At 36.8% G+C, this 14,810-nt stretch overlaps 1 protein-coding gene across 2 annotated transcripts in view; it reads left to right on the top strand.

Moving 5' to 3' along the window:
* Window positions 1-14,810, top strand: part of DDC (dopa decarboxylase) — a 93,069-nt gene that overhangs the window by 66,337 nt on the left and 11,922 nt on the right. For both annotated transcript variants that reach the window (XM_087946457.1, XM_087946458.1), the window contains exons 9-12: window positions 4,413-4,480; window positions 5,378-5,454; window positions 11,145-11,164; window positions 11,520-11,618. In XM_087946457.1, the coding sequence (XP_087802583.1) occupies window positions 4,413-4,480; window positions 5,378-5,454; window positions 11,145-11,164; window positions 11,520-11,618 (264 nt within the window). The remainder of the gene's footprint in view (window positions 1-4,412; window positions 4,481-5,377; window positions 5,455-11,144; window positions 11,165-11,519; window positions 11,619-14,810) is intronic.

The raw sequence follows: 14,810 nt of genomic DNA, 5'->3' as shown, positions 1-14,810 counted from the left end.
GTTCCATCTATTCAAAAGAAACTGCAAAAATGACTTCCAGTTTGGGTCTCTTCAGAGACAGATTGAAATCCGAGATCGTGCGTGGTTTCGATCTGTGCTTGCCACTGGAGCTCCCCGATCCTTTGGATTCGGGGCTGAAACCACCCCGTAGAGGTGGTGAAGAGGGGGGAGATTGCTAGCCGAGTGGGGAGGAGCCGCATCTCTCCTCCTTTGCTGGTCTAAACTCCCTTCCCCGAAGGCAGTTGGTGGCAGTGGTCAGAAATGGCCACCTCAAAGAAGAACCCGACTGGATAAGATTGTGCAGGAGGAAGACAAAGAGGAAAGCAGGACAGACCAGGCTAAACAACAGAGAACATCTAAGCAAGGTACCCTGAATCTAAAAGTACCTAGAGGGTTACTTCTAGGTACAATAAGATTTAAAGGTGTTGCACTTTGATTGGCAATCATAGGGGGAATTTTGCTTCTTAAGAATGTTGGAAGAAAACATATGAAATTGTAAACAAGACAGATGAAAGTATAAGTACAATGAATAAAAAGATATAGAAATTTAGCTAAAAGAAATACAATTGAATAAGAAGAAAATGAGATAACCATAAAAGAAAATTAAGATAAGTAAAGGAAGAAATAGTGAGAAGTTGGAAAAAGAGTAATAAGATATGAAGTTGAATACATAAGATGAATATGCATATGAAATTGTGTCTGTATGAAAATGTGGAACCATGTTTATTTGTTTTGTTAAAACTCAATAAAACTTTATTTTAAAAAAAGAAACAGCAAAAATGAAGCGATGAGCAAGGCTGGCTTTCCTTTTTGAATAGCCCTACAGCTGTAGATTGAACTGTCAATTTATTTAAAATAAATAATTCCATTTAATTATCACCTTTCCTACCTGCATTTATTTGAAAATCGAGGCAGAAAAGTTCTTGCTTTGTTTCTTCAGTTCACAACAGAGCAAGGATGGGAAGAATTTATTTAACAGTCTGTGTATAATATTTTTCTTTTATATTCTTTCCCCTTTTCAATGATGCCTAGCTACTTTCCCTGTGTTTCCTTAGATAAGGGCAATGCAATTTCCTGGGCCTCTCTTCAGCTGTCAGATAAATTCTATGTCAACAGAAGAAAAAACAATCTTTGGAGAAGGTCAGTGCCTACTGGCTATGGACTAATAAAAAAAAAGGAGGGGAAAGCTACACTGTAAAGCATCTCCTCTTTTCATTTTATCAGCAAACAAAGCCCACTTTAATTTCCTGGGTAGGTTTTATTGGTTTTGGAAGGAAATGAATCATCACTTGCAGGGTAATATAGCATTTTTCAGGGTAGCAACCATTCAATAAGTGTGAATAAATTTCCTTCTTCTACTAATTTGCTCAATGTTTCCATCAGATAAGTTAAAGCATTTGTTCTACATAAAAGAGCAGTAACCTGATGGAAAAACTGTTAAGATGCAGAGAAAGTCTAGTATTCCCAAACTTTTCTTTTCAATAGGAGATGCTGGGTCATTTCATGAGGTCTTTTGCCACTTCATTGGGATGAAATGAGGATAGTGTTTAGAATATGACAATTCACATATCATTGGCAGGTGTTTAAATTTGGACAATAAAATTAAGTAATTTTGTCAAATTAATCCAAGAATAATAATCTTTATTAATTGTGTGGAAAAAAGCCAATTAGGTATAGCAATTAGGGTACCCAGCTAACCAGGAGATCTAATCCTTCTTTGGGTATATGGGTGATCTTGGGCTTGTCATTCTCTCTCAGCCCTAGGAAGCAGGCACTGGCAAACCATTTCTGAAAATATTGCTAAGAAAAATGCAGGGAATCATTCAGGCAGCTGGTATCAACACTGACACAAAGACACCCCCCAAAAGAAGAAAAGGAAATAAACTATGATACTCTTAGCATCCCTTTACAAGCAGTGCTTGTTCAACATATATGAGGGTGGGGTAGAGGGACCTTGGAGATCTAATCCAACCCCCCGCTCAAACATGAGATCCCATAACACTTCAGACAAGTGGCTGTCCATTCTCTTCTTAAAAGTCTCCAGTGATGGACATCCACCACTTCTGAAGGCAAGTTGTTCCATTGGTTGATTGTTCTCAACGTTAGGAAATTTTCTTTAGTTCTAGGGATGCTTCTCTTCTTGATTATTTTTTGACATTTGTTACCAGTCTTACTTCATTCTGAACTGTAGCTTTTCTGATTTCATCTTTACATATTCAAGCTACTTGTTGGTATACTATGTTAATTATGTGCCTTTCCTTTTTTTATATACTTATACTTTTTGTCTTTTGGTTTGTCACAGAGTTCTTTGGGTAACTATGCTGGTTTCTTCTGGATTTCTTATTTTTCGTGGTTTAAGCTGGACTGGGCTTTTATAAAATTATACGTTTATAATTTTCAGAGTTTCCCAACAATTCCCTTTTTGAATTGTTTTCCCTTTTAAAAATTTCATCCATGGAATCCTTCCCAAACTCTAAGTTTGTTAAAATCAGATCTTTTAAAGTCTAAGATATTGGTTTTTATTATGTTTTATTGTTTGTACTTGCATTATATTAAATTTCAATATGACATGGTCATCTCTCCCAAAATTATGGCAAACTCCCCTCCTCCCCAATCACTTCTTCTCTGTTAGTAACAATTAAATCCAGTATATCTGGTCCTCTAGAACTTTTCTCCACCTTTTGGATGACAAAAGTGTCAGCTAGGTTGGTCGAGAACCTGTTAAAACTCCCATTTGATGCAGCTTTTGTCTCCCAGTTGATGTCAGGGTAGTTAAAGTCCTCCATTGTTACTATGGTGTGTTTCAGCCATATTTTTGTTCACTCATTAGAAAAAAGTTTATCTATTGTATTGCTTCTGCTTGACTGGGTTGCTTGTAGTATAAATGTATGGCCACATCATTCTTTTTTTTCTTTTATATTGAACCATGTACATTCTAGGAGACTTTGATATTAGTTTTTCTGCATTTCTGTAGAGATATAGTGCTTTTTTGCATATAATGTAACTCTACCTCCTCTTTTGTTAGGTCTGGGGTTTGTTTGTTTTTTGGAATAGTTTGTATCCTTCCATCAGTACATTTAAGTCATGAGTTTCAGTAATGGTAACTATATCATACTTGCCCATATTTACTAATACTTGATGTTCACCTTATTTGTTCCCCAAACTTTGACCATTTTGACTCCTTTAAAGCTGACTTGGGTATGTTTCCTATATCTCCTCCTTTTTATCTGAGTTTTTCTTCCTTCCCATCACTCCTTATCCCATTGTTTGATTGGTTGTCTTGAGGTTTATGTTTGGGAATCCCAAGGATTGGTTACCTTCCTCCCTCAGTTTTAGTTTAAACCCCTTCTAATAAGTTGAGTCAGCCATTTTAGTTTATTTTATTGTCATTGCACCTCATACAACAAAATCAAACACCATCTTCAGTGCACATTGAAAATAAAACACAAACACACATCCTTCACCCTCCACACATTGAACCAAAATCTCCTGACACTGCATCAACACTGCACTATACAGTAGAATTCAAAAGAGCTACTACCCTGGAATAGAAACTGTTTTTCAGCCTATTTGTCCTTGTTTTTATTATTCTGTACTGTCTGCCAGATGGTAATAGTTAAAAAAAAAAAAAGGGTGGCCAGGATGAGATGGATCTTTGAGAATGTTTTGAACTTTCTTAAGGCAGCGTGAGCTATACAGCTCTTCCAAAGAAGGGAGAGGGCAACTAATGATCTTCTGAGCAATGATGTTAACCCTCTGGAGTGCTTTCCTATCTGCCACTGTGCAATTGGCAAACCATACAGAGGTGCAGTAAGTTAAGATACTCTCTATGGTGCAGCAGTAGAAAGTCACCAGCAGTTTTTCATTCAGTTGTTATTTTCTAAGAAGTCTCAGGTAGTATAATCTCTGCTGGGCCCTTTTGACCAGTGCTGCAATGTGAGCACCCCAGATCAGGTCTTCTTTTATGATAACACCCAGAAACTTAAAACTGGCCACTTGCTCTTCTTGATAAGCAAGGGCTGGATGTCTGTTCTGTTCTTTCTATAGTCCACTATAAGCTCCTTGGTCCTATTGGTTTTGAGGACCAAGTTATTGTCTCAATACATTTTCTCTGATTCTTAAGAGGTGCAGCCTATCCCTTGCCTAAAGTCCTTCATGTAGTTAATGCACGTACCCTTATGTAGGTAATGCAGACCATTATTACAGTCTTCATTATTTTTATGCGTAACTCAAGATGGTGAACATATTTACTAATCCTTCCTTCACCTATTTTCCCCACAACAGTGGGTGATTTGAGTTGGAAATTCAAAGAGGTCTTTAAACATACCAATATTTGTCACATTTTAAAGAATGACATTCTGGAAATTATTTCAGAACATCTTATAATAGTTGGTCTGCTTTCTTTTTTGTAGTATGCAGATTCATTCAACTTCAACCCTCATAAGTGGCTCCTAGTCAACTTTGATTGTTCTACTATGTGGTAAGAAGGAAATATAAGAATTATTAACAGTGTTATCACATGACATTTCTCTATAAAGGAATATGGCAGGAGGCAGACTAAACTGGAGTATCTGTGTACCATTACTCTAGTTTACTCTACTGATCCTACCAATTGATTGCTCCTTCTTAGTTCCTTAAGTTAAAAGTGACTCAACAAACTTTAAAATAATCTGAATATCATTCAATGTAGTCCAAGATCCCTTAGCTGCCTCTTCTTAAGAAGGAATTGCATGAATTCAAATTCTTTCTTCCTAGAAAAGCAAGCCAGATTATTATGATGGGGAAAAAAACCCACAGAAAGAATTTCCACAATTTGTTGATATCTTCCTTTGACATAAGGAATCAAGCAAACATGAGATGGCATGCATTCCATTCTGGCTCATTCATGATAAACAATGCCTTGTGCAGAAAGAATTACAATTTTTGGCAGAAATCCCCCACTCACTGTGTTAAACCAGATTTTATATGATCTTACTCTATCCCCAGAATGTACTAGAAATTTGAAAGGAAAACATGCAAAATTTATGTTACAGAGTATTTATTAGTGGCTAGGATGTAATGTCATATTTAGATTTGTTAAATTAAATATTTATCAGAGAAGGAGTTTGTACACTTACTTGACTTCAACACTGATTAATTCATTAATCTTTGTAGTCAATTCTTTTTATTTTATAGAATTGTAGACTTGGAAAGGATCCTAGAAATTACCTAATGCAACCCTAATTAATTAAAGAGAGATTAAACTTTAATTTCCAGTTAACACTTCTCCATTTATTAATCTGAATTGATTTAAATTTATATCTCTATTTCTAGCTTCCATAGAAATAGATAAACTTTTAAGTAAAGCAGTGACTGTCTATATTCAATATCTGTGCAGGGTGAAGAAGAGATCGGATTTAACATGTGCCTTTAAAATAGATCCTGTTTACTTGAAGCATGATCATGATGAATCTGGTAAACTGCCATTAAATAATAATAATTTATTTTTTCTTAATGCAAATAATCTTGTCCAGTTTCTGCATGATGAAGTTAAGTAAGAGAATAAGAGTTAACAAGATTCACAATATCTCCCTATTCTTTGTTTGATTTCTCTCACTTGAACATCATTTTTGAGAGAGGTACTGAATTGCACTGTCACTGAATTTTGAAGTTTGCACTCAATTTCCTTTTTGAATAATCAAAGGAATGGGCATATTGTGGAATGTAGCATATTATCAAGATATTTGAAAAGCATGCTAGACTATGGTGGAAACACAAAATGGTGTTTTAGGCTCAGCTTATCTGCAGTTATAATAAAAACAAGATTAAAATCTGAACAAAAAACTGAGCTAAAGAGCCATACAAATATTTGTTCAGATTTTTCTAATGTAGTTAGTAAAGGTTATTTTCTAAGCTTTGAACTTTCTGAAGGATGTTTATTCAGAAAAATAACAGAGTTGGAAGGGATTTTTGGAGTCTTCTAGTTCAACCCGGCTCAAGCAGGAAACTCTATACTATGTCAGACAAATCGCTGTTAAAAACTTCCAGTGATGCAGCTTCTGAAGTCAAGCCATTCCATTCCAAGGAGAACTTCCTGACACTGAGAACAATTAATCAATGGATTAATGGACCAATGGATTAATTGTTCCCACTGTCAGGAAGTTTCTCCTTAATTCTAGGTTGAATTTCTCTTTGATAAGTTTCCACCCATTGTCTCTTGTCCTGCTTTCAGGTGTTTTGGAGAATAAGCTAGCACCCTCTTCTTTGTGGCAGCCCCTCAAATATTGGAACACTGCTATTACGTTACCTCTAATCCTTCTTTTCATTAAATAAGACATACTCATATACTGAATTCCAATATGATATTTCCTAAATTTCCTGCAACTTCAGCCCCCTCTATCATTTCCTCTCTATTTGTAAGAATTAAATCCAGTACAGTTGACCTTCTGATTTCCTCCTCTACCTTTTGGACAACAAACTTATTTGTCAGGAATTTGTTTAATATCCCTAAGGTCTTTCATGCGCACCTTAGCTAACTGATTAGCAAAAAGTTCATCTATTTCCTCTACTTGGTTGAATAGCTTATAGCATATACCTGTGACAATGTCAATCCTTTTTCCTTTTATCTTAACTCAAGTGCATTCAAGATTTTTATCCTTTGTTGTTGTTGTTTTGCATTTCTAGAAGTGTAGTTATTTCTTAAATATAATGCAACTCACCCTCCTCTTTTGTTAGATGTTTCTTTTGAACAATTTAAATTCTTCTAACAGTAGGTTCTAGTCGTCGGTTGCATCCCACCAAATCTCAGTAATAACTACTGTCATGTACTAGGACTTCAAGTTTCCTCTGTTTGTTCCTCATACTTTTAGCATTAGTGTATAGGAATCCGAACCTTTTTGACTCACCTTGTGTATGCTTTCTACATTTTCTTCTTATATTTCTGTTTCTTTTCTTCCCCAGCACTCTTTATCTCATTCTTTACAATATCTTGAGGTTTACACTTGAGTCCTAAAAATTGGTTTTCCTTCTTTTCCAATTTTAATTTAAAGTGCTTCAAATAAGCCAAGCTAGTTATTTTCCAAGCACATTTTTCCTGATCCGTGTGAGGTGTACCTTATATTCTGCCAGAAGCCTTTATAGGTAATGCAGACCATGGTCTAGGGATCCAAAGTTCTCTCAGTGGCACCACCCATTAAGGCAGAGGTTTACTTCTAAAATTCTCCATTCCCTTATTGGATGTTGACCTTCCATTTGAAGAACAGATGAACATTTGTGCTCCTTACTCTTTGGATTTCATGCCTAGCTGCTCATAATAGATTGATATTGTTTTCAGGCTCTTTGTTGTATCTTTCATCCCCACATAAAAGACGAAGAAGGAATAATAATTGTGGGATTAATTATTTTAGTAAACCACTCATCACATCTTTAATCTTTGCTTCATTGTCCGATTTACAAGTTGCTGATTCCATTCCTCAGAGAAGTGAGTCTTCTATCAGCTACATGTGCCTATTTTTCTTGGGGAAGTCTGGTCTCTACTTTTCTTCTTATCATCAGTACACTTGATGATGTCCCTTCTCCAGATGTTTGCACCAGAGGTAGTATTCAGCAGGTTCTAACCAGTTCTGGAGAACCAGTAGCGGAAATTTTGAGTAGTTTTAGTTTACTTTATTGTCATTGCACCTCGTACAATGAAATCAAACACCATCTTCAGTGCACATCATGACCACGACCATAAAAATAAACACAAACACACATCCTTCACACTTCACACATTGAACCGGAAACCCCTGACACCACACCAACACTGCATTATACAGCAGATTTAAAAAGAGCTACTGCCCTGGGATAGAAACTGTTTTTCAGCCTATTTGTCCTTGTTTTTATTATTCTGTACTGTCTGCCAGATGGTAATAGTTCAAAAAAGGGGTGCCCAGGATGAGATGGATCTTTAAGAATGTTTTGAACTTTCTTAAGGCAGCGTGAGCTATACAGCTCTTCCAAAGAGGGGAGAGGGCAACCAATAATCTTCTGGGCAATGACATTAACCCTCTGGAGTGCTTTCCTATCTGCCACTGTGCAATTGGCAAACCATACAGAGGTGCAGTATGTTAAAATGCTCTCTATGGTGCAGTGGTAGAAAGTCACCAGCAGTTTTTCATTCAGTTAGAGTAGTTCAGAGAACCGGCAAATACCACCTCTGACTGGAGATTTTACAGTATCCTTCCTCTGCCACATCCACCAAGCCATGCCCATGGAACTAGTAGTAAATTTTTTTGAATCCCACCACTGGTCTGCACACTTTCTTCCAGGGAGAGGATAGGAAATCAATTGCTCAACTCCAGTGGGATTGGATTGGACTGGACTGAGCAGATCTTGTTTTCAGCTTTTCCATCCCCTACGTGTGATATGTTAACCATTGGTCTATCTCTAAAAGTTCATTTTTTTTCTGGTATGCATTTGTTCTTAACTGTGTTGAGTTTGGATACGATCTTCTTCCTTTAGTTTCTCACTTTGTTGTTTGAGTTTCAGATTTGCCTCTTATCTTTCACTTTTACTTTGACCATTAACATGCAGAATATAGTGAGTGTTTGAAAGGCAATCTGTTCATACTATGTAGTTTCACAATGGCCAAGCAATTAATTGTGTTCCAGAAGCAGAAAAAATACTCCTTATTTTATGTTAATTGATATTCTAACATTCAAGTTTTTATTTACTACCTAGTCATTACCATATGGCTTTTAGCATCGAAAAGATACTCTTTTATATCCTATATACAGCATGTGCAACTTTAATTAAGTTCATATGGACTAAAGAGAAATAAGACTGAAGTTTATAATTATAGTGACTAAGAGTAGACTACATTATGCTGATCAGCTTCTTTTCAAGAGGTTACTAGTGTATCATTAGCCACATGGTGTGTTACAAAACATGCAATTAGTTATCCATGAGCAATTGCCTCCAGCTTTGCTCTTGCCCGGCAACTATTAAATCAATACTTAGTGAGATATACTAGTAAGCTTTTCAGCTGCTTATCTGGTGTTGTGGTTCAATTCTTTCTGAAATCTACTTGGTTCATTGAGATGAAATATGTACTCTCAATTCTGTATATATGATGATATTCTGAGGAAATTGGTGTTTTATAAATACATTAATAGGAATATTAACCGCACACTATTTGAATCTTGATATTAATTTGTAAAAATGTATTCCAATCACACATTTGCTATATTAATGGGAACAAAAAGGCTGGAACATATGGTAAATAAATAGGACAGACAGAATTTCCCGCTAGCATACTCTTCCCTGCTGTAGCCCCCAAACTCAGTTTTATCCAAGGGTCTTCAAACTTGGCAAGTTTAAGACTTGTGAACTTCAACTCCCAGAATTCCTGAACTAACACGACTGGAGGAGGACTTCTGGGAGTTAAAGTCCATAAGTCTTAAAGCTGCAACGTTTGAAGACTCCTGGTTTAATAGGTCAATGCCTAGTATTATTAGGAACAATATTATCTTTCCTACATTGGACTGGAAAACTGTTTTTAGAAAGCTATTGGGAACTATAAGTAAAGTATAGTATTATTGGCAGCTTTTAAAAACACAAAAATATTTTGGATTGTTATGTACTAGAAATGATATAGATTCACTGGGAATAAATTTATTTTCGGAAATGTTATGTAGTTTGGCTTGTGTCAAATCAAAACTAGTAGAAGAAAATATATTTGAAAAGGTTGGATGAAATTGAGTGTACCATTTCCATCCCTCTGAAATTTTAGAATTTTATACTGACTTTATTTACTAACCACTAATTTGGCACTTAGAGTACTCGCTGGAAATCAGTTTGAGACAGCTTTAAAAAAGTGAAGAGAGTCATTCTCATAAATACATTAGTTCATTGGATTACTAGAAATTAATTCATTGGATTATATCTAGCTCTACAATATCCATCTACCATAGAATGGCATCCAATAACAGTTTTTTTTCCTGTCTTTCCCTCATATCCCCATATACAGTTTGAAGAGGTGAAAGTCAGACACAAGGGACTATGAAGAAAGAGGTGGTGGTGGGAAATTGTATAGGTGTAAAAACAAAGATCCATTCATCCTACATTTAGTGTAATCCATTGTATATATTTCTACCTTTACAATGCACCTTGAAAGGAATTAATTCCCAAGTGGCTGCTCTGTAAAGTAAGAGATTTCTGTTAGAATGATGTTGCTGTCTGTACACCTGAGAAACACACCATAACTTACTTGCTCCCGTGTTTTGAGTCTAAAGGATTCAATATTTGCAGAATTATCTTCCAATATCTATCAGAGAAGAAGGGGTTGACTTACACTCCAAAACATCTGAAGGCAGGACAAGAAGTAATGGATGGAAGATTATGAAAGAGGGATGCAACCTAGAATTAAGGAAACACTTCCCAACAGTGAGAATAATAGATCAGTGGAATGGCTTGCCTCCAGATGTCATGGGTGCTACATTGCTGGAAGATTTCAATAAGAGATTTTTGAAAACTTTTGATATAGGCTCTCCTACTCAAGCAGTGGGTTGGACTAGAAGACCCTCAAGGTCCCTTCCAACTCTATTATTCTGTATTCTAAATATATTGCATGTGATTGCAATAGGCCAATAGGCCTACTAATAGAGCTGACGTTCTACTGAGTGAGGGATTATACAAATTGTCTAGAGAAATATAATGCTGGAATTATATTGAATATCAAATAAAATAAAGTATATAACTGGATAATTCCTCAATTTTCTTGTTGAAGTATTTTAAATACTTAAAATATTTAAGTATTTTAAACTTTGGATAGCTCTGTTCAGTTGTAGTAGAAGGAAATTTTCTGAAATATTCACAATAGCTTCAATTATGCAGAAAATTTGGCATGGCAGCTCATTTATTTGTGTGTAGTATTTGTGGATTTTCTATGCATGTATACATTTCTACGCATGCATACAGTCTGATTTGCACTTTGTACCAAATATATACTCAGTCAAATTACAACAGTATTATACAGGTGCATTTTTCATTGAAGCTCAGGTATATTTGCCATATTTTGGAATATATAGATTAGGCTACCTGAGGTATCGTAAGGCAAAATTATGAATTTTTACTTACAATAATATTGAATTCTTTTTCTTTCACCCATCCCCAACTCTTTACAGGATGCATTACAGATTACAGGGTAAGTACTCTTTTCCCTGTAAGAATAATATTCTATATTCTACAATTGCCAAGATAAAAGGAAATGGCTGGATACAATCAAAACTTTGCTCTTCAGGTATTGAAAAGACTAGAGAAAAGATGCCTGAGACAAGAACACAGTTGTGGAAGGATACATTTTGCCTGGGTTCTCTATATCCTGCCTGTTGTTTTGTGTCCTACACAATTTCAGCTTGACAGAGCATCTGCTTTTTCAGATTCTTCATTCTTCCTTATTATTCTAATTTTATTTATTAAGAAGTCTGACAATGTTTAATCTATAGCTCTTTATGACAATTCTATTCTGAATAAGAAATCATTTGTGTTTTATTCTCCAGCACTGGCAGATTCCTTTAGGTAGAAGATTCCGTTCTTTGAAAATGTGGTTTGTGTTCCGAATGTATGGTGTGAGTGGATTACAAGAATACATCCGCAAGGTGAAGATATTTTGTTTTACTAATAAAAGAAATGGGGCAGGAAGAAAATTGTATTTAGTTTACAGATTATCTAAAATTAATTTAATACAGACTCCAAATGTAATATGTTCATCAAAACCAGTTATATGTTGATATTTATAATTTCTGAATTTTGAGATGCAGTTTTAAGATGCATACGAAGATGCGATTTTTGTGGAAAAATACAGATAGTTTTCAACTTACAATCAGTTGCCTGAAAGTTATGACAGACTCTGGAAAGCTATTTATGACTTGGTCCTAAAGTTACAGCTGCTACAGTGTACCCATGTTCATTTGTCCTTATGACTGAAAACAGGGATGCTGCACACCCCCACCCCCACCTATCTTCCCCACTACATTGTATTCTTGCAAGCAGTGGTAGGCTCCTCTCGGTTCACACTGGTTTGCCTGAACCATATGTTAATTTTTTTGACAAGTTTGGAGAACCGGTTGTTGGAAGAAATATTTTCCCACTTTACAGGACTAATCCTGCAAGGAACACAGGAAGGAAAGATTCTAGTGTGGTTGTATTTCTAGCTTAATCCTTATCTTAATTGCTGCTCCTGCTGTTTTAAGTGTGCCTCTGGGTTAAGCTTTGTTATATTGTAACAGCCTTAATAGTTCTTGGCAGTAAGCCCAGACTTTCTGTTTGTAGCTGACCTTTTCCAGAGCTTCTCTGGAGTCTTCTCCCCTGGAGTTTTTTGTGGTACTTTTATTCCTAGGGCTTGAACAGCTATTTACAGAAGAGTTGGCATAACCATAGAAGAAATGGCTGAGAGGCAGGATGCAAGCTTGGCATTCTCTCTGATTTTTTTACTGCCTTTCTGAGGGCATGTGATTTTTCCTTGAATCTGGATGATTACCTTAGGATATCCTGTGAGGTGAGTGAGACTAGCTGGTATCTTTAAGTGGTGCAAATGGCTCTAATGATGCTCCTTGGTGCTTTCTCAGTTCACTGAGCACAGGAGTCTCTTGTCTATGGGGATTCTTCAGTCAACCAGGTCATGGTTGTCCCAAAGGTGCTTTTTTCAAGAGGCAACTGGACTTTCTTGGTTTCCAGAAAGTCTAGTTGCCTCTTGAAAAAGCACCTTTGGGACAGGAGTCTCTTGCATTGCTTCAGAGTGGGCAAGGCACATAATTGCTCACTGATAATAAATGGATCCTCCTTCCAATTTTTTATAGTTTGCTCTCATATGGCATTTTAACATAGCACCAATTGTAGAAAGTTAGCACCCATCCCTCTCCTAGAAGAATGAAATATTTTGAGAAATATTAAAAAGGAAGAATATATTTCCCTGGATGAGAAATAGAGAATCATGTTTTCTTAGAGGGAGAAAGCAGCCCCCACATTCCTTAATTAGAGAAAAGAGCCTTAATTAAAAAGAGCCTCAGTGGCACAGTGGTTAGAGTGCAGTACTGCAAGCTAGTCCTTTTGCAGTTTGGCAGATCGAATCCCACCAGGCTCAAGGTTGACTCAGCCTTCCTTCCTTCCAAGGTGGGTAAAATCTGGACCCAAATTGTTGGGGGCAATATGCTGACTCTGTAAACTGCTTTGAGAGGGCTGTAAAGCACTATAAAGTGATATATAAATCTAAGTGCTATTGCTATTGCTATTAATAGCCCACAGCAGATGTCAGCACTTAAGAGATAAAAAGATAGATAGCTATATTCATGGGCAAAAATTCCCTGCAGCAAGGTCTGAACAAAGACAGAATGGGATTAGTCCTCACTCAAGATGTTAATTTGTTAATTTTCTCTTTAGCTTGGCAATTTGTATGCCCACCCACTTTCTGGAGAGCTTAAATGACCTCTCTGCTAAAGGGTTTCATTTTATGAGCAAGAGTTGGCTGTATTTTAACTGTATTAATTCCTCCATGTGCTCTGGCACCCTGCCTGATTTATAACTCTAGGGTTCAGGTATTGCTGAGAAAAAGGAAGGTATTCAGACAGAATGGTTTAGCTTTCCATGACAGCTATGACTCATTGATCTTCAGCGTGTTTCCCCCCATTTCTAAACTAATTATTGGTATTTAGGGCAAGTTTTTGCAAGCAAAGAAGTTTTTTACATTTTTGTACAGGTAAAATGTTGACTTACAACATTTCATTTAGTGACCATTCAAAGTTACAATGGCACTGAAAAATGTGACTTATGCCTGTTTTTCACACTTATGACTGTTGCAACATCCCCATGGTCAAGAGAGGCTGGGTGAGGCTCAGCGCCCCTCGACCTGAGTGACATCAAGTTGGCCATACTCACTCAGTCACATGACCACCCAGCCACGTCCACTCGGCCAGTCATTAGGGCAGAGAACTGGTTGTTAAAAAAGTTGAAACCCATCACTGCTTGCAAGCATTCCACCTCCCCTGCCAACAGTTCCACACTGTTTTTAGGACTGATATCCACCACCCAAGCTGCACATGCTCCTCTTCATTTAACTTTTGAAAAGTTTTGAAGCCTTCCATAGTGCTGGAATGGGCCACTTTGTTGTTTAGTGCATGGTACAATTCTGCAATCACATTGTATGGTCCAGGGACAAACCTGGGACCTGGACATTTCCAAAAGGCTGTGCAGACCATGTTAGCGAAACAGAAAGGATTGCTTTGTCCCTTGACTACATGATGCAATTCTTGAATCAGTCGCCATGTTACCAGTGGCTGAGTTGCTTTTTGGTAGTTATAAATATTGCTGCCTCTTCCAGAATCATGTCATATAGCTACAGGACAAAGCAGTCCATTCCAGCACTCTGGAAGGTTTTGGAGCTTTTTAGAAAGTAAGGCGGGCATTTAGTTTTGTGGAATGAAAATCTGGCCTAAGGCTTAGGGATATCTCCTTAGAGGAGGCCTATGGAGATCCAAGGGGCAGGAAGTGGAGGGTTATGAGGAGTGGGTGAGGCCTAGGGAAGGTCAGGAGAGAGTTAGGGTTAGATTTGGTTGACCTAACCCTAACTGTCCCCCATCCCTGAGGCATACTGTGCTTCACTTAATGATGTGCATGTTCATTTAACATTGGAGAAAGCAGGGATAGTAGAATCATTAAGTGAGATGCTTATTGACTATCATGACCTTAATGGGCAGACTCCATTGTGGTTGTACCTCTAGGATACTAATATGTACTGTATTCATGAATACAATATACAAATGTGTTGAAATATATTTCATATATATAAAATACAT

The sequence above is a fragment of the Notechis scutatus genome, chromosome Z (genome assembly GCF_049901735.1).
Source record: "Notechis scutatus isolate UNSWTSFEM ecotype Mainland chromosome Z, rNotScu1.2, whole genome shotgun sequence".
Classification (NCBI taxonomy): Eukaryota; Metazoa; Chordata; class Lepidosauria; order Squamata; family Elapidae; genus Notechis; species Notechis scutatus.
Note: the sequence above shows the minus strand (reverse complement) of the source record. Positions and strands in the feature narration are given on the sequence as shown.